Source organism: Ovis aries, chromosome 3, assembly GCF_016772045.2.
Source record: "Ovis aries strain OAR_USU_Benz2616 breed Rambouillet chromosome 3, ARS-UI_Ramb_v3.0, whole genome shotgun sequence".
In the NCBI taxonomy this organism is placed as follows: domain Eukaryota; kingdom Metazoa; phylum Chordata; class Mammalia; order Artiodactyla; family Bovidae; genus Ovis; species Ovis aries.
In genome coordinates, this window is record NC_056056.1 from 219369553 (window position 1) to 219395020 (window position 25468).

Genomic DNA, 25468 nt, shown 5'->3' on the forward strand with positions numbered 1-25468 from the left:
CCCAACCTTCAGTTCAGTCGCTCAGTCGTGTCCGACTCTTTGCGACTCCATGAACTGCAGCACGCCAGGCCTCCCTGTCCATCGCCAGTTCTTGGAATAAGGAATTATATTAAAGTACATAATTATATCGTGTATGTAAAACAACACATGGATATGCAAACATTTATCATTTGTATGTAAATGTTTATTATGTAAATACATATATATATTAAAAAGTTACCACAGTATACTATTGTTGATATTTTATCAGTGTTGATATTTCTAAGTGCCGAAACATTCCTTCTCTAGATATCCCTCAGCCCTTTCCCATTTATAAAATAATTGTTTTAAATATTTCCTTTACATGCACTGAGAACATCGTTATTATTTTTGCTAACGACTAGGCTACCAGAGAACTCCCAACAACCATTATTTCTTCGACTTTTACTTTTCTCCTTCTGGGACTCATGTCACAGATTTTAGACTTTTTGTTACAGTACCATAGGCCCCCAAAGTCCTTCATTATTTTTAAGTCTATTTTTCCTTATTGTTCAGATTGGGTAGTTTCTATTGTTTCACCTTCAAGTTCACAGATTCCTCTCTATTACTTTTTTGGGGGGGCGGGAGGGGGAGAATGGTACTTGTAATTTTCAATTTTATTTGGCTGCACCGTGCGGCTTGTAGGATCTTAGTTCCCTAACCAGAAATCAAGCCCACAGCTTTGGCAGTGAGTGCAAAGTCCTAACTACTGGACCTCCAGGGAATTTGGTGTATTTTCAACTTGAAAAGGTTTTTCTCTACTTCTGAAACCAACTTAAAGTGGTTTTTCTTTACTTCTTCAATTGTTTGAAGTTCAAATATTCCATCAATTGTTTTGTGTTAATCGCTTATTGACGAATTTTTAATGGTTGCTTTTAAATCCTTATCAGTAACTAACATCTCTGTCATCATGGAGTTAACATCCATTCTTTTCTCCTTCAGGGTGAAATTTTCCTGATCTTTAGTATGATTTGGAGAAGGCAACAGCACCCCACTTCAGTACTCTTGCCTGGAAAATCCCATGGACGGAGGAGCCTGGTAGGCTGCAGTCCATGGGGTCTCTAGGAGTCGGACACGACTGAGCGACTTCACTTTCACTTTTCACTTTCATGCACTGGAGAAGGAAATGGCAACCCACTCCAGTGTTCTTGCCTGGAGAATCCCAGGGACAGGGGAGCCTGGTGGGCTGCCGTCTATGGGGTCGCACAGAGTCGGACACGACTGAGGCGACTTGGCAGTTAGTATGATTGACTATTGACTGAAACATGGGCATTATGAAAGTTCTGTACCTTATTTAAATGTTACAGCATACCTCCTCTAATGGGCATGGAAAGAAACTGCGTCATTACTACCAGGTTATGGATGGCAGTGAGCTCCATCATCCTAGACCCTCTGCTAATACCCTGGTTGGGAGGAGCTGTGGGGAGGTGCCCATTTCTCCTCCTGTGGCCTCCACTGACATCGACTTAAAAGTCCCAGCTCCCAGATTTGCGGGTGCCCCCAATACAGCCTAGTGAGTGAGCATGCATACGTATCTAGGACTCAACTTGGCATTTGCTAGTGAAGGTGAGGCTGCAGTTTTTCCTGTGGTGTTTCACTAGTTTTCTTTCAGTCTTGTTAAGCTATCCCCTTTCAGGTCCTCACTTGGGGTTTTGGTTGTTTGTTGGTCTGCTTATTCAGCACCCAGCTTGGCATATATGAAGCAAAAAGGAAACCCAGGGAACTCAATGCTGGTCATTCACTGGGTCCCCAGCCAGTCTTTTTTCTTTCCACCTTCCAGTCTTATGTTTTATGTAAAATAGACAAGGTTGTATTTAGTGGAAAGGATAGGAATAAAATACTTGAATTCCATCTTCCCATAAACGAATGTAAAATGGTGCAGCCACTGTGGAAATCAAAATAGTTGCATCTTCAAAAAATTAAAAATAGAACTGCCACACAATCCAGCAATTCCTCTTCTGGGTATATACCAAAGAGCTGAAAACAGAGTCTTGAAGAGATATTTGTACATTCATGTTCATAGCATTATTCACAATCGCTAAAACATGGAAGCAACCCAAGTGTCCAACAGATGGATAAGCAAAATATGGTATACACAGTGGAGTATTATTTAGCCTTAAAAAGAAATGACACATGCTACAACATGGATGAACCTTGAGGACACTATGCCAAGTGAAAGTCAATTAAGTTCAGTTGCTCAGTCGTGTCCGACTCTTTGCAACCCCATGAATTGCAGCACGCTAGCCTTCCCTGTCCATCACCAGCTCCCAGAGCTTGCTCAAACTCACGTTCATCGAGTTGGTGATGCCATCCAACCATCTCCTCTGTTGTCCCCTTCTCCTCCTGCCTTCAACCTTTCCCAGCATCAGGGTCTTTTCAAATGGGTCAGTTCTTGGCATCAGGTGGCCAAAGTATTGGAGTTTCAGTCTCAGCATCAGTCCTTCCAATGAATATTCAGGACTGATTTCCTTTAGGATGGACTGGTTGGATCTGCCTGCAGTCCAAGGGACTCTCAAGAGTCTTCTCCAACACAGTTCAAAAGCATCAATTCTTCGGTGCTCAGCTTTCTTTAGAGTCCAAGTCTTACATCTATACATGACTACTGGGAAAACCATAGCTTTGACTAGATGGAACTTTGTTAGCAAAGTAATGTCTCTGCTTTTTAATATGCCGTCTGGGTTTGTCATGGCTTTTCTTCCAAGGAGCAAGTGTCTTTGGAGCCCAAGAAAATAGTCACAGAAAGACAAATATTGTGAGTCCACCCACGTGAGTAGTTAAAATCATGAAGACAAGAAGCGGACTAGTAGTTGCCAGAGGCTTGGGGGAGGGTGGAAGGAGAATGGGCTGGTGTTTAATGGAGAGTTTCAGCTCCATACGATGAAAAAGCTCTGGAGATGGATGGTAGTGATGGTTGTACAATTTTTGTGAATGTATTTAATACCACATATTTTATCACAAAATAAAAAAACCTACCAACTGATTTTTTTCTAGTACATAGTTGATCTAAGAGGTAAATTTTACCCCCAAGTGTAACTTCAAGGCAGCGACTCCCCTGTTCCCTATGAACAGACCTATGTTCGAGTTGACCATGCTTATACTCATGACGCACTTTAGGCCCAGGAGGTACTGAGTTTCTGTGCTAGGTCCTTCCCAAACATTCATGCTCATATTCTCTCAATTGTGGAGAAGTTCAAAGAGTCCTGTGAGGAACTGCCTGAAGGTCACAGCTGGTGAGCATCAAAGCAAAGGCAGATCTCTTTTTTCTGGTGCCAAATTCCAAGAGGCCCCTTAACATAATCTTTTAAGAAATGACAGCTCAAAAGTAGGAATAACAAACGTTTATTCAGAAATGGGTAAGTAACACATAGTCTCCTCCATCCCTTAATGCCTCTTCCTCTCCTTTTGGAAAAAAAAAAAAAAAAAAGAGACAGACGGGGAATGTAGGGGAGTGGGAGGTGGAGAGGGACACAAGGACTGGCCTACCACCTTCTCGTTGCCCACGATGACACCTGTAGAACAGGGGGAAAACGGACTCTACCCTGCAATGGACCACACAGCCACCCAGAGGACAAGGTCCAGAGGGCCAGTGGGACGATAAAGGCATACAGGCAGGGTAGTTACCTTCCCTACTGAACGCAGAGTCCAAGCAGTGATCTGACTGTCTCCAGACCTGAGAAGCCAGCTCCTAGTGTCTTATGGACACTCTCTGGGGTCAAGAAGGGGAGAGTGTAGGAGGAATGTCTTCTAGCTGACGAAGAGAACTTAGTTTGCACCCATTCAAAGAGGGAGAAGAGAACAAAAGCAGCCTTCTTCAAAGTACTGGACAGTGACCACCATCAGGCACATTCCCTGGACTTCCCAGGCCTGGGCAACCTCAGAGCTGGAGAACTGAGCTGAGTTCAAACCTAGGTCCTTGCTGCTTGATCTAACTCTGTGGAAATGTGAGTTTCCAGGTTTTTCTTCGCTGGAATGGCCCCAAGTAGGTCATGAAAGACTCTGTTTACACTTTCTAGGCTTGTGCCTTTCACACTATTTACTTACAGAATCTTGCTCCCCAAGACTCGCCAGCTCTGCTAGGCTGGATTCCCTCTACAGTCCCAACAAACCAGCAAGACACTGAGGATGAATGCCCCTAGAGTAATGCTGTCCTGGTGTAATCAGGGCTTCCCCCTTGGTTCTAGAGTTGTGCCCCCAATGCCTGGAACCACGCTGAGGGGACAACCTATCCACCTGCCTGGAAAGGCTGCTCTGCTCTCTCAACTCCCTCCCCACCTGTCAAGGCAGGAAAATGCCCCTCTGGTCAGGATGAATGGGTCACTCACAGTAGTGGAGACAGTGGCCCCTGGTGGCTGCTGGATATCTGCCACCTCTCAGCTTCCCTGACTACTACATGAACCTGAGGCCAGGAAAAAAACATCTTGGAGCAAGCCAACATCCCTATTCAAACCACCCCAAGGTCCTCAGTGTCACAGAACAGGAAGCAGACCTTTTGAAAACCCCACTATCAGAGAGCTGGCATTTGCACCAAAACCAAGTGTGACGAGTGCTAGGCTGGGTGAGAAATGGGGGGCTAACAAGGCAGCCCTGCCCAGCAGTTACACTCAGAAGGCCAAGAGAGCTGGGCTAGGCCACTCGGCACAACTCAGGGGAAGAAGAAATGTAAGCTCGAGAATTTACTCTGGGTTGACTGAGACAGTAGGGTCCCCTAAATCAAGAGCTAGGGTACACTCTTTCTGGCAGAGCAGTAGCCTCACCCTGCCCTTGCCAGGGTTCTCTCCAGAAAGCACTGGTCTGGAGCCAACTGCGAGGAGAGGACAAGGAGCCCGCGACCTGATCCCCACCCAGGCCATCTCCACTGACCAGGAGAGTGAGTGGCAAAGCTTTTGAGCTGATGTGGTTCCTATTAGGATGGCAGGGGCTTCCATTCCCTACTTTGTTTGAAAAGTTTTAAAAAGAGAAAGGGGAGTCAAACCCACACCCTGAAGAAAGCAGTATCCTTCAAACAGCCCCTGCCCTGCATTCTATGGGGCCACAAGAAGGCCACTCAGAGAATTTCGGGCACCATTTCCAGATTAAAAAAAATCTATTTGGGGCTGAGTTTAGGGGGAAACACTCTGAACAACACAAGTCTACCTTGGTGATGAGGTGGAGAGAGAAGAAATGCACTACAGGAAATGTGAGCATACAGAAGAGCACAAGGCAGAACACAACACGGAAAGGCGGCTGCTGCCCAGTGAGGAGGCTTCTACCCCCAGTGGCCCTTCCTGCACTCGGGGGACCCCAGCCAATGGCCCCTTGGTCACAACTTTTGTTTAGGGAAACAGAGCCACCCTCCTCTGCCCCTGCTTCTGGCTGTCTCGCTCCCCAGCTCAAAGTTTGATTTTGAATTCTGTGGGCTGTGTGGTCACAGAGGCCCCCGATGACTTGAAAAGCGCCTTCAGGATGGTGTCAGGATCCACTTCAGCTGGAGGGTTGGATGAGGTGGCAGAATTCACTCTGCGAGGCAGCTCACTCTCCTTTTTCACCGAGGGGCTATCACTCAGCCGTCTGTAGAGAGCAGAGAAGAGTCAAAATCCTCGTCAGGTCCCTCTTCAGTGGAGAAGGGTCCCACCATTAGCTGGAGATCTGTTGTAAGCTAGACACCAAACACAATGCTTTCCATACCCTTTTACCCTATTTCTTATAGCAAACCTACCATTCTTTAAATTTGCTAAGAAAGTCGAGATGCAGCCTGCTAAGATCTGGGGTTTTAAGTTTAAGCCTCAAGGGATAGCCGAACACCCATCAGCATATCACACATTCTGAGAAGTTCAGTAGATTTAATTGGGTCTAGCCCAGTGGTCCCAAATCCACTAGGTCATAAAACCCACATTTTTCAGAATACAACTTAATCCTGGAACAGTTTAAGAAACTCATCTAAACCACACAATTCAATATTCAGGGTTCAAACTGCAGTCTTTCTAAATTTCAAAGTCTATTACAGGCCTGCCCCTCACTATATCCATGTTGACAAGCCTAATATTCTCCCTGGATCTCTGTATCCGCCTCAAAAGGACCTCCTTTTACATATCAATCTAGACATTTTCTGCATCTCAGGCTTCAAAAAGTCCTCAGTCCTGAGCCAGGCATGTACACTGGGTATGTAACAAAATAAGGGGGAGCACCCAGCATAGTCCCCAGAGTCAATCATGAGGAGGTGGGTTTTCTGCTCATCTGACAATGCACACCCAATCATGCAAACAGGGACACAACCAGCCTGCTCTCCACTTTCTAAATTATAAGGCAGGGAATGAGGTTAAGTTAGCCCCTGTGGGGTCAATCTCCTGTAGAAATGATATAACAACCCACTCTGTACAAATTTAAGCCTCCTCATCGGCTGGCTGCTCTCAGAGCAGAGGAAATGGAATGGAGCTGTGATGCAAACATTTCACTCCTCACAACAAAGAGATGATCATGCCCAGTAAGCAAGCAGAAAAGCCTCACATGGTCCCCAGCACCTCTGCCTTTGGAACTTACAGCAGGATGGGCTGGTCTGAGGTGATAACATTCCCATTCATGTGGAGGTTGCACTTCATTGGTTGCCCTGAAAAACCAAAAAAGAAGAAGCTCTGCCATGAGCCCTCAGCTCCTCACATGGAAGGACAGGGACTGCCGCTTTTGTTACCAGGAGTCAAAGCACCCACCGCTGGCAGCTCTGGCTTCACAGCTAGGGCTGGGGCTGTCAGGTTTCAGCAAAGCCCAGAGACTATGAGGGTTATGAGGTCCATGAAACTTTGGTAATGACAGTGTCAAAAAGCAAACTGGCAACACACCCTGCTTCGTGCAGGAGGAGATGAGAATCAAAGTAAGGGAGAAAGTACACACAGCATGAAACAACCCAAACTGGTTGTGAAGCAAGTAGAAAGGGGAAATGTTTATGGTACAAAATTACGTGAAAAAAATTCGAAAGCGTATGTTCACATTTCTACTTTGTCCATGAAAGATTAACCTTATAAGTACCAGAATCCCACTTTGCATTTTATGTAGTAAGTATAACAATAACAGCACAAAAAAAGGGGAAAGTGGGACTAGAGCCTTATTGGAGTAACATTTCTAAATTTCACTGTGGCTACATTAATATTAATCTGAAATAGACTCTGATAACCTACAATATATACTATAAATCCTTGAGCAACTGTTAAGAAAAGAAAGTGACTCAAAAAATATACTGGAAAAAATCATTAAAGGAACTAAAACACTACACTAAAAAATAATTATATAATGCAAAAAAGGCCACATAAAATGTAAATGGATTAAATAATACAATCAAAAGGCAAAGGCTGCGATAACCAACAAGGATCTACTGCATAGCATAGCACAGGGAACTATTCTCAGTATTTTGTAATGACCCTTAAGGGTTAAGAATCTGAAAAGGAAGATTTATACAACTGAATCACTGTGCTGTACATCTGAAACTAAAACAACATTGTAAACCAACCACACTTCAATTAAAAACAAAACATCACTGCTTATTCTTAGTACACAGGAGGCCCTGGAGAGTTTAGAGCACTAGGCAGATGCCCACCTACTCATCCCAGAGGAGGGCTTCCCCAGAAGGCCTGCTGTGAGCAGCGAGGAGCAGCGAGGAGAGGAGGCTGCTTTCTCTGACTTACCATCCAGACACCGGTTGTTATACTTCTTATACGCGGTGATGGCATCGTCCTTCTTTACAAACACCACCTCTGCTACCCCAGGATGGACCAGCCGAGCTCGCTTCAGGGCTCCACAAACACAAAAAAGCTCCTATGAAGAGCAAAAGGGCTTGGGTTGGGGAAGAATTTCAGGCGGTTGTTCTCCCTGCCTGCAATTCACACATTTCAGACAGGGCTCTGGGTTGACAGGTGGCTTCACTCTGACTGAACATGCCAAGCAGCCAAGATTTCAGGAAGGCTCCATGTCATGGTAGTATTCCTGGGACATCCAGAGGCCTCGACCTGAGGCCAGATGAGGGAACGAGTTGCGCTGGGCTCATAAGCCTTGTGATCCCTATGACTCAAGTCACCCCTGAAGTCCTCCTGCCTCAGTGCCCACTTCCTCACCAAGGGTAATAGTTACGGAATATGGTTATTTCTGTCAAAAGAGTGCTGTGTCATGAAAATGGATGGACGTGTAGGGCTCCACTGGATGTCCACATGGATGGACAAAGAGTGGTTAATATATCACCCGGGAATCAGTTAGAAACACAAATTCTGCAGTTCAATGCAGGGTGACCAATCATCCTGGTTGGCAAGATTGAGGGGTTTCAACTAAAACCATTTTCAAGGCAGGGCTTTGTACACATATCATCATCATCCTTTACTCCAATCCCTCACTTCTCAGATGAAGAGACTGAAGTCAGAGAGGGAACACAGTATGGATACAGACTGCAAAGGCTAACTAACAACCATTCCATTTCTTCACCTGCAACTGCCTTCACAAGGCTGTAATGAGGACAAAGGGAAGATCTGTCAAAAGGTCGTTGAAATGATTTCCAACGATAAAAGGGAAAATGTACATATCAAAACCAAGACACAAAACTGAATACCAAGTGTGATCCTAATTTTATTATTATTATCATTTTTAAACATCTACTTTAGCCTGTGCAGTACGTGGGATCTTAGTTCTCCAAGCAGGGATTGAACCCAGGCCCCAGCAGTGAAAATGCCGAGTCCTAACCACTGGGCACCAGGGAATTCCTCTGGCTCTGGATTACAGGCTATAAGGAAAAGAGGTTAACATATCTGGCCTGCCTGCTCTCCTTTGGAAGAACTGCTTCTAAGGTTGACCCTTAGCTTGGGTTTGGGATCCTGGATTCTGGGAGGGCGCTCATCACCATAACTGGTAAGAGTGGCAACTTGCAACTAAACTGTGCCAACAATGTGGTTCATGCCAAACACTTGATTTCCTTCTGTGTCTGGAATTTTGGTATGTGGCAGGCGGACGGTGCATATGTGATTAGTCCCTGAGAAAAACTCTGGGGACTGAGTCTCTAATGAGCTTCCCTGGTCTTTACCACTGACTGCTGGGGGAGGAAGTGCAGCCTGTGTGACTCCCCTGGGAGAGGACTCCAGCAGTTTGAGTCTACTTTCCTCTAGCTTTTCCTCCACAAGTTGTCCCCCTCTGCTGATACTGCTTTGCATCCTGTAATGCATCTCAGCCCAGACACAACTCTATGCTAAGTCCTGTGAGTCCTCTTAGACAATCAGCTAACCTGGGGGTGGTCTTGGGGACCCTTGGAACAGAAGTGGCTTGAGATCTGAAATTCTGGCAGGCCACAGTACTCACAACAATGTCCTCCTCGGTGACTCGAGGGTGCAGATTATTCACGGTCATCTTGGTGCCTTCCAAAGGGCTGAGGACAGGCTGCCACAGATAGAAGAACGTTACCAGAAGTTACCAGAGAACAGAATGTTACCAGACAACAGCTGCGCTTGAACGGCAGAACTCACTTCAGCCAATGACCAGGAAGGCCCAGAGGAAACCTCTATGGAGAGTTTCCTATCACAGCTGGGCCCCTCTAATCATGTCCCAGTCACCTTATGCTAAGGAATGGAACTTCTCATGTTTCCCAAATATTCCAGGCCTTTTCAGGCCTGAACCTCTGCACAGGATGCCACTCATGCTTCAAGACCCATCCGGCTCAAATGGCACTTTCTCTTTAAAGACTGCCTGTGTCCCCGGTGCAATGAGGGGCTCTTTCAGCAGTGCTCCTGGCAGCCCTGTGCTGCAGCAGACATGGTGCTCTGTCTGCAGCTGTGTTTCCTACTCGCTTGCCTGTGGGCTCTCTGAGGGCAGGGTCTACTGGATCTTGGTTTGCTCATCTGTAAAACAGGGATGGCAACACCTACCTCACAGAGGCACTATGAGGACCCAATGAGATGCTCACTGCCCACCCAGCTCAGGCTAACTCTTGACTAGTGTGAACATTTCTCCTTCGCCTTCACCTCACCTCTGCAGGCGGCAGCTCTTTGGGGGGCTCCTCCTTGTTCACTAATGTCCGGGACATGTTGGTCAAGGCTTTTGTCCGAACAGAGGAGGAGAGAGCAGGAGCAGTGTACGCATCATTCTGAACCACTTTGGTGAGAGGAAGGGCCTTGGACATGGACAGCTTGGAACTGCTCACCCCGGCCTAAACAAAGAGGCAGACAGGAATCTGAGAAGCCAGGGACCCAGATACCCTAGGGGACTGACAACCCCCAATCTCAAGGCCTCCTACCGCCCCAGTTCCATTACTAATTTAAAGCCAGAAAGGTACCAGCTGCCAGGGAAGGGACAGGAGGAGGATACACGTGCTCACAGAAGCCACGTTCCAGTGTAGGGACCCCTTGGCAAGAAGCATCCAGGCAGTTCCCGAACAGGAGCCACAGCTCAGCAATACCATTTAGACTTGATAAAAACCTACAATCTGGAGTTAGTCAGAGTCCAAAAGCTTGGAGTCAAGTTCATTCCCAGATATGCTTCTATCACCATGGCCTAACTGGGACTAGGAAGTTACTCTTAAGAAGGCCCAGATCCTCGCTTTTTGGTCCCTGTTCTGGTCATATAGAGAAATTACAAGTAGCTCACCTTTGCAGCTCCCGGATGGTCAGGTGCATGCTAGCAGAGTCAGCACATGCAAACCAGCAGAAACCATTCCCTCCCTCCCTCCCCTGCTACCCTTAACTGGGGAAGTGATCCCTTAGAAATATAAACCACCAAACTGCCTGGTTTTAATGTGTCTGGAGAAAAAACAATGCATGAGGCAGAAATGGTTAGTGGTCTTGCTCACTGAGGACACTGTCTACCAAGCACTGATTCCGGGAGAAAGGAGGAATGCAGCGGCCAGAGAGACAGATGATGGAACAGAGTTAATTCACCAGCTTCTCCCAACCCAGGTGACTCAGTGTGGATCCCACACTTCTCAAGCTGTTTCCTGAGTTTCAAGAGCCAGCAGAGTACAGTGGTTAAAACATGGCCTGGGGGCCAGATTGCTGAGGCTTAAATCCTAATCTACTACTTACAAGCTGAGCAGATTTATTTAACCTCTCTGTGTCTAACTCCTAGTCCATACAACAGGGGTAGTAACAGTACCCATGTCACAGGGTGGGGAGAAAGGGAACTCTTAAATAAGCTAATATAAACTGATTTTTCCAATTAGGGTTAGCCACTAACTGAGTTAGCTGACAGTCCCCCTGGTAACAGACACAAGCACTCTAATGACTAGAAAGGCTCAGCCCCTTTGTAACAAACTGGCATCATTCAGCTTCACATTTCAAAGAGCTTCAAGGATAACCAGGAAATTGGTCCACATATTCAGTGCAGTGACTAAAACCGAGTCTCTGGATGCCTGAAGACCAAATTAAGGCCTGGGTACCCACTCGCCTCCTGTATGTGATCTGGTTGCACACACCGAGCCGAGCAGTGCAGAGCTCCCTGACGTTCCCAGATATACTGCTTTCTTTCCTTCTCTGCATGGCAGAACATCCATCAGACTTTCCCTCCACGCAGGCGGCACCTGGTGGAGCTTTCAGGAAAGGTTGTTTATTCTTGCTAACACATCAACCAATGGAATCCAGATTCAAGAATGGGGCCAGAGCTGATGACCACAGAAGGAAGGGAACTGGCAGAATGTCCTTCCCTAAAGGAAATAAAATGTGACTCTGTCCTGTGGGATCACTTACATTTCCCCTGAAGTCTCCAAATCCAGCAACTGGGAACTAAAGCCTGCAGTTCACTGTCTGTCAGATCTTGAACAAGTCTGCAGACATGCTAAGCCTCAGTATTTATAAAAACCAGGGGCTGGATTAGTTCCAGTTCTGATAATCTTAGGACCCAAATAAGGAAATATTTCTGAATTGAAAGATCCTACTCTCCACCACATCTCCCATGCACCTGATCAGAGACACACAGAGTTTAAGAAGAATGTAAGATCACATACCATGTGGTGGAGAAAGCTGCCTGAGGCTGCAAATTTCATCTGTTTAGTAGGAATGGGAGCTATAACATCGTCGTCATCATCCAGGTCATATAAATTCTGAAAATAAAGAAATACACGCTAAAGTAGCATGCAGGCTCTCAGCACACATTTGGAGTAAGGACAGCAGGAGATGAGAGCTGAATTAATTAAGCGAGGTGTAGGCAGAAATGCGTACACCTGAAGTAGAATGGAGTGCCTGGGCAAACTGGCCTGGGTGACTGGGGCTCAGTTCTGGCAGGCTCCCTGCCCGTAAGAGCCGAATGCAAATGCTGTGAAATTTCAGGTACATCAGAAGTACCTTTCTACAGGTGGGCAATATCTATTACAGATTCCTAAAATGCCTGTTTATACCTTTTGGCTTAGAAAGTCTGTGCCGGGCAATCTGGTCTATAGAAATAAACTCAAACTGTAGAAAGAGCTTTATTCTCCAAGATGTTCATAGAAGCATGTCTAACAGTGAAAATTATAGGAAAATGGTTGATATTAACTAAATGTCTACTCAATGGATCAAGCAGTTATTAAAATGTTTACAGTAAATGTGAACCACAGAAAAATGCTTGAGTTATAAAGTGAAAACAGAACAATATGAAACTGGATAATAACATACACAACTACAGCTATGCATTAAATAATCTCTCTCACATATACACACACACAAACAAGAAAAACACAAGAAGAATTCAGGGCAGAGCTTCAACAGGGGCTCACTATCGAGAGCCATAGCATAAGAACTACCCCCATCCCCCCCAATCTTTCTGTTTTGCTAATTTTCTATAGTAAGCACACACTACTTTTATTTTAAAAAAATAAAAAGATTTTCAACTTGCCTCTCTGCTTCTATGCATTTAAGAAATTTCTTCTTAAAACTCATAAACTGCAATAAGAGTCAATCTCCAACTCTTCAAATCGGAACCCTGGGCCAGGCATCAGTTAATCCACTTGGAAGATCACATCAAAACACACACTTGTGTGCAGTCTCTCTCTCTCTCTCTCTCTCTCTCACACACACACACACACACACACACACACACACACTCCACCTGTTTGGCCTGGTGGTTATTGACGACATTGATCCTCATTCCAGCAGGGTGAGCATGAATTGGTGCCATGGCCTTCTGCTGTGGAACCTAGAAACACCCAGTGGTCATAATTCATCCCACTTGGCCTACATGCGTTCTCTACAAGTAGGGGATAAATGAACTTTAATATGGTGGGCATTCAGTTTTGGTCTGTGGTAAAAGGTCCTACAGAGTGCCTCATTTGCAAAGCAGGAAAGCGACAGGAAGACTCATCATCCCAGAGATCATGTAACAATGCACCTGCAGGGCTCAATGAATCTGGCTTAATAAATGTTCACTGCTTCAGCAGTTCCTATTACCAAAGTTGCTGTGAAGATTAAATGATTCTGTTTCTATTCCCTTTGGGGGCAGTGGCTCTGCAGGTGGCCAGGACTCTGCACTAAGAGCCAGGTATGACAAGGCTTCTATCCTGATGCTTCCACTGACCAGCTGTGTGACTGCACGAAGATTCACATCTTTGAGACTTGGATTCTTCTTTTATAAACTGTGGCAATAACTGGGGTTGCATGAGGAATAGATACTCAGCATCTGCACATAGCACTAGCTCAACTAGTCTGTCCTCTTCTCTCTTCCTTCTACCACTATTTCACCTGCAGAGTCACTTAATTTCTCTGGACAATCCCCACCACTACCCCACCCATTTTCTTTTACATGAAACTGAGATGATATCTTGCCTCCACATATGGTTACTCTTCAAACAGTTGGGGGGACTGTCATTTTGCTTAAACACACCTGGTCTCTGCCTGATTCCACAGTTGTTACTGGTTTCGAGGAGTTTTTTGGCAGGAGTCTCAACCTACCTGGATGGTTTTAGTGAGCTTCAGAGCAGGGGTCACTGTCCCGATGGGTGGGCTCATGAAGGCAGCAGGGGAATTCCGCTTCAAGCTGATTTTCTCCCGGGCATCAGCAACCTGGTGGGGCTTCTGGGGTGCTGTGCTCTGTTGCTTGCGCGAGTTCAGCATCTCTCTGGCATCCTGCACTTTCCCTTTGATCCGGAACCGAGCATCTTTCTGCAAAAGCTTTTCCCGGGCATCCTTGACTCCTAGCTTGAGGCGGGCATCTGAGAGGCCAATTTTCTGCCGGGCATCAAACCTCTGCTGGAAGGTGGCTGTGCGTGCTGGCTGGCTAAGAAGGCTCTGTTGGATCCCAACACGCGATCGGACACCTCCCACTCCTGGTCTGGCACTGAGCCTGCAAATAAAAACTGCAATGTTAACAAGATCTGGATATCAACAATAGCCTGTGGTAGTAGTAGAGTTGTGGTGATACTGGGAACAAAGGAGGTCCTGGAGAAACCAGAAAGCTGCTTCCTCTTAGAGAAAACAATTAAGTAGAGAAAACAATTAAGTCTATACAGAGACTTCTTTCACAGTTTTATGCCTTTTAAGTCTGCATGGTAAACAAAGTAAGGGAGGAGGGCCTGGTGGTTTCTATCACTAGGCAAGACTGCTTTGCACCCCAGACCAGGTGTTTTGAGACACTATCATGGATAATAACCTCTAAACAATACCAAATGAAATAAGAATATTTCCCAGATATCGTAACCCCACACAGTGAAAGAGTAACTTCAGTTTCCAAATTTCTTTCACATCCTTGTTCTCTATCAGCCCTCTCAACACCCTGTGAAGCAAGCGATATTATGCCCATTTTACAGTGGAAGACACAGGCCTAGAGAGGTCCAATGATCAACAAAGGGCGCCCAGCTGGCCTATGACAGTCTCGTGCCTCCAGGGCAGGTAGACACCCCAATGGGCTGGGACCAAGAAAGTCAACACATGGGTCTGTCTCGGAGTCTGAGGTCTAATAAAGACATAAAGACTTGGAAGAAAAGAAAAATAACCACTCTGTCTGAACTGTTTTTATTCATAACACTGTGACTTCAAATGTGTAGGTTTTTTCCTCATGCCAACCAATTCTCCAACTCTCGAGACACCAACTGGGTGTCTGACAGCCCAAATTTGACACTACCTACCTAGAGCTGGCACAGACTCCACCGGTTAAAGGCTCAGTCCCACAAGACTGCCCTCACTTCAGAGAACAGTTTCAAGTCCTAGGCTTCCTGTTCATTTGACAAAGGTTATAAAATTGAGGGTTCACAAGACCCTCCCCACAAGTTAGATAATTTGCTAGGGTAGCTCAAAGGACTCCGGAAAACACTTTACTTATTATTATTACCAATTTATTACAAACGATACAACTCAAGAGCAGCCAAATAGAAGAGATGTATAAGGCATGGTATGGGAAAAGGGTATGGTAACACCACCCTCCTGGCACATGGATGTGTTCATCAACCCAAAATTTCTTCAAACTCAACTGTATAAGGGTTTCTATGGAAGTTCCATTACCTAGGATAACTGATCAAATCACTGGCCACAGATGATAATAGCTTTAATCTCTAGATCCTCTTTTCCCCCTGGAGGTCCAGGACAGAGAGTGGGGGTGGAGATGCAAGTTTCAACAAGCTAAGCAGGCCTACACCTTTCTGGAGGCCAGCCTCTGTCCAGGGGCCCACTGAGAGCTGCCTCATTGGAACAAAAGATGCTCCTAACACCCTTACCACTCAGGAAATTCCAAGGGTTTTAGAAACTGTATGCCAGGGACAAAGACCAAATATATATTTATTACACTCTGAAACAACAAAAATATCAAGTTCAGAAACTTAAAACTGGAAAGGAACAAAACTCCATTAAACAAGCCCCATTCTCTTCTGGGGCTCCTTTGCTGGCTCTTCAATGACTTGAGAGTAAAACAGAAGAGCCCTTCAAGTACAATCCTTAAAGTCCTCCCTGGGGTCTTCGGGCTTCTGCTTCACCCCACCTGCCCACCCCACCACAAAGCCTCCAGCCACACATACATACACTCCTCCTGTGGCAGGTGCCCTGGCTGGGGACACAGACTCCCACAGCAACACCTCCTTTTTGGGAAACCTTCTTTGATCCTTCCAGGACGGCCCTCCTTTGTGCCTGTTATCATGACTGTTTGTGTTGTTCTTTTCTCTCCCCACCTTGGACTAGGAGGGAAGGGGCAGATGGGGATCACTCCTGTTTCAGAGCCCCGTGCTTTGTAAGTGTTGCTCAGACCTAGCTCAGTATCAGAAACGTCTAAGGAGCTTCTTAAAAATACAGCTCTCTCTTTAAAAAAAAAAAAAAAAGGCAAGAAAGAAAACAAAAAGATACAGCTCTCCAAACCCCACTCCAGAGCTACTGAGTTCAAAATTTGTGTAAAAGCCTGGGCATATGCATTTTTCATTCCACAGGTGATCCTGGAGGATAGCAGTGCTGAGAATCGCTGGCCTGGAGTTTAAGGCAAAATTGCTGAATAAACAAGTTGCTGCATCATGTCCTACCCACATCACAGCCCAAGCCTCCCAGGAGGCATTCTTCATCACCAGCAAGCCTCTGGGTTCTCCTACTGCCTCATGCTTCCTCAGCTGGAAGCTGGAGCGAGACTGTTTCTCAGCTCTTCTGCTAACAGCAGAAGCACACCCAAAGGTGAGTCTTCCTAGCACCAGTAAAAGAAAATCTGGACCTTCATCTTGTTATCCAAGCACAGTGGAAAAATACTTGCTGCCTCTAACAGGCCAGAGCCAGACCTGAGGCGGTGATGCACAGTACTGTTTTTCTTTGAAAATCAACAAATTATTTTAGGATTTAAGTATTTTCCAGTGGGTTTACACACAAAAAACAGGTGGGAGAGTGGAAGGGGTCATTTACAGAATCGATCAGATTAGGCTGAAGGTGGGTGGGACTGCTTGTGCATCCCTGCTCTATTTTCCCATGTAGTCTCTGGGAGACTGAGGTGCTAGAAAAAGCAAGGCCCAAAGGAATGAGGTGTTTAGGGAGACCAGTAAGCGCCATCAGGGAGAGGGAAACAGTTGTGTGCAGGAGCATCTATTTGTCCCTGAACTGGGCTACCCTAGGCTTTGTGCCTGTGAAGCCATGGGAAATAGTGAGGCTATGCTCTGTGGTAAGCACAGAAACCTGTAGCTGCAGAGGGGCCCTTGGTATTTATGGAGAAACTTTCTAACAAAGCCCTGTCCCCAGGACCAACTGGCAGGTAAGGCCTCCACTAAGGTTTGTTTGGTTTTTTTAAAAAATGCTTTCAACTCCCTGTATCTGTTGATGATGCCCATCAAAGAAAAGCAACAGGTTGTCAGTTCAGACCAGGGTCTACTACTGAAAGTCTACTCATAAAATGTGGGAAAAAGATTTGGATCAACATTTACATGCACATCCAGATGAAACCTGAGTTAGTGGAAAGCATTCCAGATGAAATTCCTCACTTGTCAAGAACTGGAACTCTCTGAAGGCAGAGGCCTTGGGTACCAAAAGGAGCAAAGTGAGGAATGGGACGCCAAACTATGGGGTGGGATGGAGCAGATGGGACATACAGATCAGCAAATAATCAGCATGCTCCCGCTCTAGGAGAGGAAGGGCCAAGGTCTGTGGGCTGTGGGCAGCCTTTCAGGATTTCTGGAAAGAGTAGTGTCAAAGGACATCCTCAATTCAGTTCAGTCGCTCAGTTGTGTCCAACTCTTTGTGACCCCATGAACTGGAGCATGCCAGGCCTCCCTGTCCATCACCATCTCCCGGAGTTCACTCACTCATGTGCATCAAGTCGGTGATGCCATCCAGCCATCTCACCCTCTGTCGTCCCCTTCTCCTCCTGCCTCCAATCCCTCCCAGCATCAGAGTCTTTTCCAATGAGTCAACTCTTTGCATAAGGTGACCAAAGTACTGGAGTTTCAGCTTTAACATCAGTCCTTCCAAAGAACACGCAGGACTGATCTCCTTTAGAATGGACTGGTTGGATCTCCTTGCAGTCCAAGGGACTCTCAAGAGTCTTCTCCAATACCACAGTTCAAAAGCATCAATTCTTCGGCGCTCAGCCGTCTTCACAGTCCAACTCTCACCTCCATACATGACCACTGGAAAAACCATAGCCTTGACTAGACGGACCTTTTCCAAATATGGAAAGCACCCCCAATAGCCCACAGCTTGCAGCTTCTTTGCTGTTAGAGCCCTCAAAACACTGGACAAAGCTTCTATCAAAGCACTTACCATGCAACATCACAATGATTTATTTACAAGCCCGCATCTCCCACAGGACTAAGAGCTTCTGAGGGTAGATCCAATGTCTCCTCCTCCACATCAATACTGCCCCAGGGGAATGACAAAGGCTCTAAGAGCTCTGTCTAAGGGACCCCACAGGGTTTCTATCTTATCTTCTCCTTTTAGGCTCACCATCTCTGAGATTACCTGCCATCAGTTCCACCTTACAGGGGAGAAACCAAATCAAAGAGCACAGTCATTCCAATAACAGATTTTAAGCTTTCCTCTTTCCTGTTCCAAGCCTCAGGGGAGTTAAGATGGGAGAAAGGATGGCTGCCCTGGAAGGGCTTCTCCTAGAGAAGACTGCCTCTGCAAACGCAGTCCTCCACCGTGCCCTAGGATCCTGGCCACCAACTGCTCTCCCAGCTGAGAAAGGGCACCCACAGAGCCATGGCACAGGGGCTCCTCCGGCCCTTACCCCAAAAGTGGACCCACAAGGATCTTGTTGAACTGCAGGTGCTTCAGGAAAGGCCTTCTAGAAGAGAAAGCAGCTGGTCTCTGACTGAGTGGACATTACAAAGGGAACCAAGCTACATAAACACTGACAATGAAGGCATCACTGATGACCAGGTCCACCACACAGGAGGGGTCAGACACATCCACAAAGAAATGTGAGCAGGTCCTGAATGAAGATCACCTATCTTCATCTGTCTTCTTTCATCACCAGGGTACCCCTTCCACAGGCTCCTGATATTTATAACTATAGGAGGTGCGGTGATCTTATCCTGTAATACACCATATCTTCAGTTCAGTTGCTCAGTCATGTCCCATTCTTTGCGACCCCATGGACTGCAGCACGCCAGGCCTTCCTGTCCATCACCAGCTCCTGGAGCTTGCTCAAACTTAGGTCCATCAAGTTGGTGATGCCATCCAACCATCTCATCCTCTGTTGTCCCCTTCTCCTCTTGCCTTCAATCTTTCCCAGCATCAGAGTCTTTTCCAATGAGTCAGTTCTTTGCATCAGGTGGCCAAATGATCTTACCACACTGTAAAACTGGGCAAATCTAGATCCCGTGGCATAAATTATGCTTTCAAAAAATCTACTTACCCAATTTCACCATTTAATCAATTAAACATTATGGCCAAAAAAAGAAACAAAGGAAAAGAAAAAGCTGTTGAAAGCAACTATTTTGAATAATTAAAGGAACAATGAAATTCTTGAAAACAAAATTCATATCCCTGGACAAAAAATGAGGAAAGGGGCAGATTCAAAAGTTTTCTGGTTCATTCCAATTGGGTCTGAACAGTAAACCTTTGCAGTAGGAGGAGCAAGGGAGATCAGGTCTCTGCAACCTTAATTTACTCATATTCCTCAACAATTTCCCTTCTCTGATAAACTGTAATGGCTGTTTGAAATGTCAGTATAGAGAATTCACAGGAGTTTGTGCTTGATAAGCAATGTCTACCATGGCCACATAAGGGGCAACTAGCTACTACGGTTTATGAAAAGATTTTACAGTGGAAGCACTCTCAACTAATCGTTTTGAGCACTTAACTGCAGATCCATAAACTTTGCCTCACCTCCTTTAACCCTCACCACTCTGAGAATTAGATTATTATCCACATTTTATAGATGGGGAAACTGAGATTCAAGGAGAGTAACTATTTCAAATCACAGAGTGATAATGGTAAAGCATCTGCCTTTCAATGCGGGAGACCCGGGTTCGATTCCTGGGTTGGGAAGATCCCCTGGAGAAGGAAATGGCAACCCACTCCAGTACTCTTGCTTGGAAAATCCCATGGACACAGTCCACAGGGTCGCAAAGAGTCGGACACAACTGAGCGACTTCACTCACTCATACCTAATTAAGGGTTTCTCTGGTGGCTCAGTCAGTAATGAATCCGCCTACAATGCAGGAGATGCTAATTTAATCCCTGGGTCCCCTGGAAAAGGAAATGGCAACCCACTCCAATATTCTTGCCTCGGAAATCCAATGGACAGAGGAGCCTGGTGGGCTACAGTCCATGGGGTCCCAAGAGTTGGACACACAACTTAGCGACAAAACCACCACCACCACCACACCTAGTTAAAATACCAATAAATCCAGCATGGGTCAAAAACAAAGAACAAGACTAGAAAAGTTAAGGAAGGGTGAATACTGTCCTCAAACTAAGAAAAAAATGAGGACTCCAGTTACATCCAGGGAAACAGTGCACCCTCTAGTGACCAGAGGGTGAAAACACACACACTAAGGATGGACCCACCAGAAACCCGCACACCATACTGCTTGTCTGGCAAGAAATACCACCATGGTGGCCCATGCTGCTATTTTTATCTACTTGAACAGCACAAAAGGTACACTTTCAGGAGGGAGGTGATACAGTTGTGGATGTAGGAGCCTAAGTAAGCTACTTTCACTCAATTACATATATTCGGTTCTCTGGTTACATCACTTCTCAACTTCTTTCATGAGCAGCTTTAGGGGGTTTCAGTGTTCAGGATTTTTCTAATTACTGCTCCTCTTCCTGCATGAGAAGACAGCTATTCATCCCAGCAGGCAGTGGTACTGCTTATATGGCAGGCATTAGTCATCAGGAACTTTTCAAGTAAACACTCCTGCTAGGAGCAGGTCTCTAATATATCGAGCCAATTCTGTTCCCCTCGTGGCTCCAATAACTGCTAAGGACTCCCTAAAAAAGCGCAACCCCTCAGTGGAACCCCCAGTCTGTCTCCCACTGACTGCAGCTTCCCTTCCCACTGCAGACTGTCTGATGTTCCTGAACACATTCTGGGGTTTTGGCCTCAGTAAACGTTTGGGAGGGGGAGAGAGGAGTGTTTTTACTGCCCTGCCTCATGATACCTGTAACAGGGCAACTGTGCACTGGTTCCAGATGCTCACCAGGTACTCTACTAGGTCCTAGAAGAGCGGTGTGGGCAAGAGAGCAGACACTTACTGGGGCCTGAGCCCTCTCCCCCAGCACCCTCCCTCCACTGGAGCCTGGCAGACACAGGGAAGGTCTGTCTGGGGCTAGGAATGCCTCACCCTCTTGGATCTGCCTGTGGAGGGCACAGTGGCCCCTGGCTCTGGACAGATGTCCAGTCCAAAGGATTTGGAGGGACCCTAAATTGTTCAAAGTGGATTTTAACCCATGGGATCTCTGGGTTAGAATGTGCGTGTTGAGGTCATCTTAGAAAATAGACTTCAGTTCTAACAATTAGAGGGTCAGTTCTGAACTATGCACTTTAGAGACACAAAGAAAAACAAGACAGGATCCCCTTACCTTTGTGCCGATGTTTCATTTTAAATTATAATTCTTCCCTTCCAAGCTAACCTAACAACTCATTTCCCTCCTCTTTGTTTTAGGTCTAATTTCTTTTACCTTATTTCAGTAAAGAAACCAGCAGAGAGTATGGGAGCAGAGCCCTGGTCGCAACTGGAAAATTCCCTAACCTCTCCCCACAGCTCCAAGGATTCTCCACATACGTATCTAGCTCAGAGCCACTCACCTCCAGCACACTCTAGGCCCAACTTCTCCATTAAGACTGCCAGTCACCATCTACCTGCATGGAAGCAGTGACAGCTATCCTCTGACAGTTGAACTAAGCAAACCAAAGAGGAGGGTGACTTGACTAACCAATTACGTCCAAAGGAAGAAACTGACAAGAGAGGCAGGCCCACACTGCAGCTGGTGCCCAGTGCTACCCTGAGGAGACTCATCTATGGGTCTTGAACAACTGAAACCACTATAGACATGCTGTGTTGGGGGAAGAACAGCACCTCACCACAGCCTGGATGAAGTATCATAAAATAATCCCCCACTTTCTTGAATCTCATATTAATCAAAGAACTTTCTGATGATTAATTGAGGGCCAAATAATAATGATGGTAATGACACCTTTCTTGACTTACACAGTACAATGAACACAAAACAGAATAGCTGTTCTGAAGAACAAGCACATTCCACGACTTTTGAGAATCGGTTTATTTACACTTGCAGAGGCTCAGTCCTTTGCTATTTCCTTTAAGAAGAGAAAAGAAGTTTTCTTTCTCTTGCTTTTTTTTTTAAAAAGAAGAGAAAAGAAGTTTTCTTTTTCTTTTTTTTTTTTTAAAAGAAGAGAAAAGAAGTTTTCTGAGATGGTCATAGGCTCTTCCTAAATTATTAAGCACAAAGTTCTCTCTGTGACATCCCTACACTACACCAAGGTGCCAGTAAAGAGATTTCTTCTAAGGAGCAAGTAGAACAGCATTTATTTACTGTAGGAAATACCATTTGTTCAGACCTTTCACAGCTCTTGACAAGAACTCTAACCCCCGATCTAGTTTTTCTCTTTTGGCTGTGCAAGCAAAATGGAGTTTCCAGTAGGTTTAATCCAAACCCAGCATGTGGTCCAGTTTCTTTCACACTGTCTCTTTGCCTGCATTTCCCCCAAATCAATCTTTACATAATAGCAACGCAATATTCTCACACTGAAGACTGAATATTACTTCTTTCCTTAAAAGCCTTCATTAACAATAATGACGAGAGCTAACATCTACTGGGCACTTAGTACCCACTAGATGCTTTCTGAAGTACTTTAGATACATTAATTCACTTAGTCCTGACAATAACCAGTAAATATTACCCATGTTTTACAGATAAGAAAAGAGAGGCATGGCATGGTTAAGTAACTTTCATATGACAAGTGGGACTGAAACTTGGCAGTCTGACTCTAGGACCCCAATGCTTACTTATTATGTCCCCTAAAGGAGGGATTTGGGCTTCTACTTCTTTAAAGCCATCTGCTGAACACTTACTATCTGGTACAAAGTTTAAAACATACACTCTTACATCCTCATATTTAATCTTCTCAACCACCTCAGTTCAGTTCAGTCGCTCAGTCATGTCCTACTCTTTGCGACCCCATGAATTGCAGCACACCAGGCCTCCGTGTCCATCACCATCTCCCAGAGTTCACTCAGACTCACATCCATCGAGTCTGTGATGCCATCCAGCCATCTCATCCTTGGTCGTCCCCTTCTCCTCCTGCCCCCAATCCCTCCCAGCATCAGAGTCTTTTCCAATGAGTCAACTCTTCGCATGAGGTGGTCAAAGTACTGGAGCTTCAGCTTTAGCATCATTCCTTCCAAAGAAATCCCAGGGTTGATCTCCTTCAGAATGGACTGGTTGGATCTCCTTGCAGTCCAAGGGACTCTCAAGAGTCTTCTCCATCAACCACCTACCTGGAACCGTTATTACAAACAAGGAAACTGCCTAAATCAGAGGTCATCAGGCCACAGAAGCAAAGAACCCCACAATGGGGCCCGCCAAGGGACCAGGTCTGCCTGGCTGCAGAGTCTCTGCTCTTGTGGGGGATCCACAAATACTCCCTTCCCTGCAGTCCCATCCAAGGCCCATCACAAGACACTACACACATCAACACCAACTGCAGGTACAGACTGCCTGCAGTTGGGAACCAAGGGGAGCACCTGCAGGAAGCTCAGGTCCTGGGAAGCTGGCTCCCTCAGCAACTGTCCAGCAAACCTGTGAAACCTGGATGGGCTCAGACGTCACCAGAGGACCCAGTACCAATTTCCTGCCAGTTACTAGAGGGTAGACCTAAAAGAGGGCTTCCCAGGTGGCGCAGTGGTAAAGAACCTGCTGGCTGAGGCACAAGCCACAGGAGATGCCAGTTCGATCCCTGGGTGGGGAAGAACCCCTGGAGGAGGAAGTGGCAACACACTCCAATATTCTTGCCTGGAAAATCCCATGGACCAGAAGAGCCTGGCAGGCGACAGTCTATGGGGTCGCCAAGAATCGCACACGACTGAGCACACAACACAAGCACAAGGATAGAGGAAATCAATGCTGCGTGCCTATTATGAACCAGAAACCTCGTGAAGGGCTGGCTGGGGAATGGGGGGGGGGGGGGGGGGGGGGCGGGAGCAGTTGTGGTGGATCTGTGTGTACAGGTTGAGGGTGAGGGATACCTTTCGCACAGTGAAAAGAATCCATTTTCCAGCCACCACACAGGCGGTATTAATAAACATCTGCCGAGTGAACGACTGCCGGAGAAAACAACATCCTTCTTTACAGCCTCGCTTCTCCACAAGGACATCTGAACTAATCTAACCCGTGCTAGAAAACCACTGGCCCAGGTTTCCCATCTCTTTCACATAGATGAACTGGAGCCCTATAGAGTCTGGAAATGACTACCAATATTTTAAGAGTCCAGAGGAAGTTTGGGTCACAAAACTGCAAGCCAACTACGCGACTCTCCACCCCGACACAGAACAGGGTTCTCTGAGAGTCATCAAGAAACGGCCGGCCTCCCGCCCCGTCCCGCCAGTTTGTCTTGCCCAAGCCTGAGGCCAACTCTCAGAGCGCACTCGGCCCCGCTCTGAGCTCTCCGCGGCCGCGGGCAAATTCCACCTCAAGCCCCTCACTTGGAAAACATTAATAGCTGGCTGCCAGGACTGCGCGCCGGCGAAGCGCCCCCGAGAACCTGAAATGCCTCACAAAGGGCTGCGAGTGTGAACAGCGGGGAACCGGGCGAAGGATTTGGAAATCTTAAAGGTCTGACTTTGGGTCGCGGTTTCGGCAGCAACAGACCCGGAGAGTCTGAGCAAATCACTTCTCCGAGAAACTCCAGTCCTGACTCGAAGGCCGCGCGGAGACCTTGGCGCCGCGCCCGTCTCCTCAGAGGAGGAGGGGGCTGCGCCGGGGAGACCCTCCGGACTCCAGGCAGGCCGCGGGGCAGCGTGTCCGGTCCGCGGCCGCAGCTCCGCCCCCGGCGGGCCGCCCCGCGGGCCGCGAGCACAAGCCCAGCAGTCCTGCCCCTTCATCGGCGGCGGCCCCACCAGCCTCCGCGCCTACAGCCAGTGGGCGGCCGGGCGACCCGGCCCGCGGCGGCGGCGGCGGCCGGGCCAATGAGGAGCGCGGCTGAGGTAGGGGGCGGGCGCAGACTGGCCCTCCGCGTCGCTCCCGGGCCGCTCCCTCCTCCGCCTCAAGCCCCACTAAGACTAGGACCCTGAAACCCGAAGGGGAAAAAGGCCACTCACCGCCCCTTCGCTGCAGCTCCTCGCTTTCGGATGAGCTCGTCCAGAGAGATGTCGGCCATCTTGCACCGCCGAACAAGCCGAGAGCACCTTAGGCTCCCTCAGGCTTCGAGCCCGCCCCTTCGGCCGCTGTGGAGCGACTAGCGGTTTCCGGCGTTCGGCAGATGAACTCTCGCGACAGTTCAGACTGAGAAAGGAACCGGAAGGGGCGGGGCTCTCCCCGTGAACCTTTGCGAGCCGGTTGCTTATCTGCATATTGTGGCCCTACCTTTCCCCCCCTCTCTCAACTAAAAAATAGTAAAATGAAAA

The 25468-nt window shown here is 46.9% G+C and overlaps 1 protein-coding gene across 7 annotated transcripts; it reads right to left on the reverse strand.

Moving 5' to 3' along the window:
* Positions 1 to 3341: 3341 nt before the first annotated feature.
* POLDIP3 (DNA polymerase delta interacting protein 3) lies at positions 3342 to 25301 on the reverse strand. Of its 7 annotated transcripts, none has more exons than XM_004007028.4 (9): positions 25163 to 25301; positions 13872 to 14262; positions 13033 to 13119; positions 11954 to 12049; positions 9986 to 10165; positions 9322 to 9399; positions 7671 to 7800; positions 6535 to 6601; positions 3342 to 5565 (listed from the first exon to the last, which is right to left on the reverse strand). In XM_004007028.4, exons 1-9 carry the CDS (start codon positions 25219 to 25221, stop codon positions 5388 to 5390), a joined length of 1266 nt encoding a protein of 421 aa, XP_004007077.1. In that variant the 5' UTR covers positions 25222 to 25301; the 3' UTR covers positions 3342 to 5387. The 7 variants fall into 7 exon arrangements, with proteins under 7 accessions (XP_004007077.1, XP_042103766.1, XP_004007078.1 ...); XM_042247832.1 differs by lacking the exon at positions 25163 to 25301 and adding an exon at positions 24714 to 24984; XM_004007029.4 differs by lacking the exon at positions 13033 to 13119.
* Between the last annotated feature and the right edge of the window lie 167 nt (positions 25302 to 25468).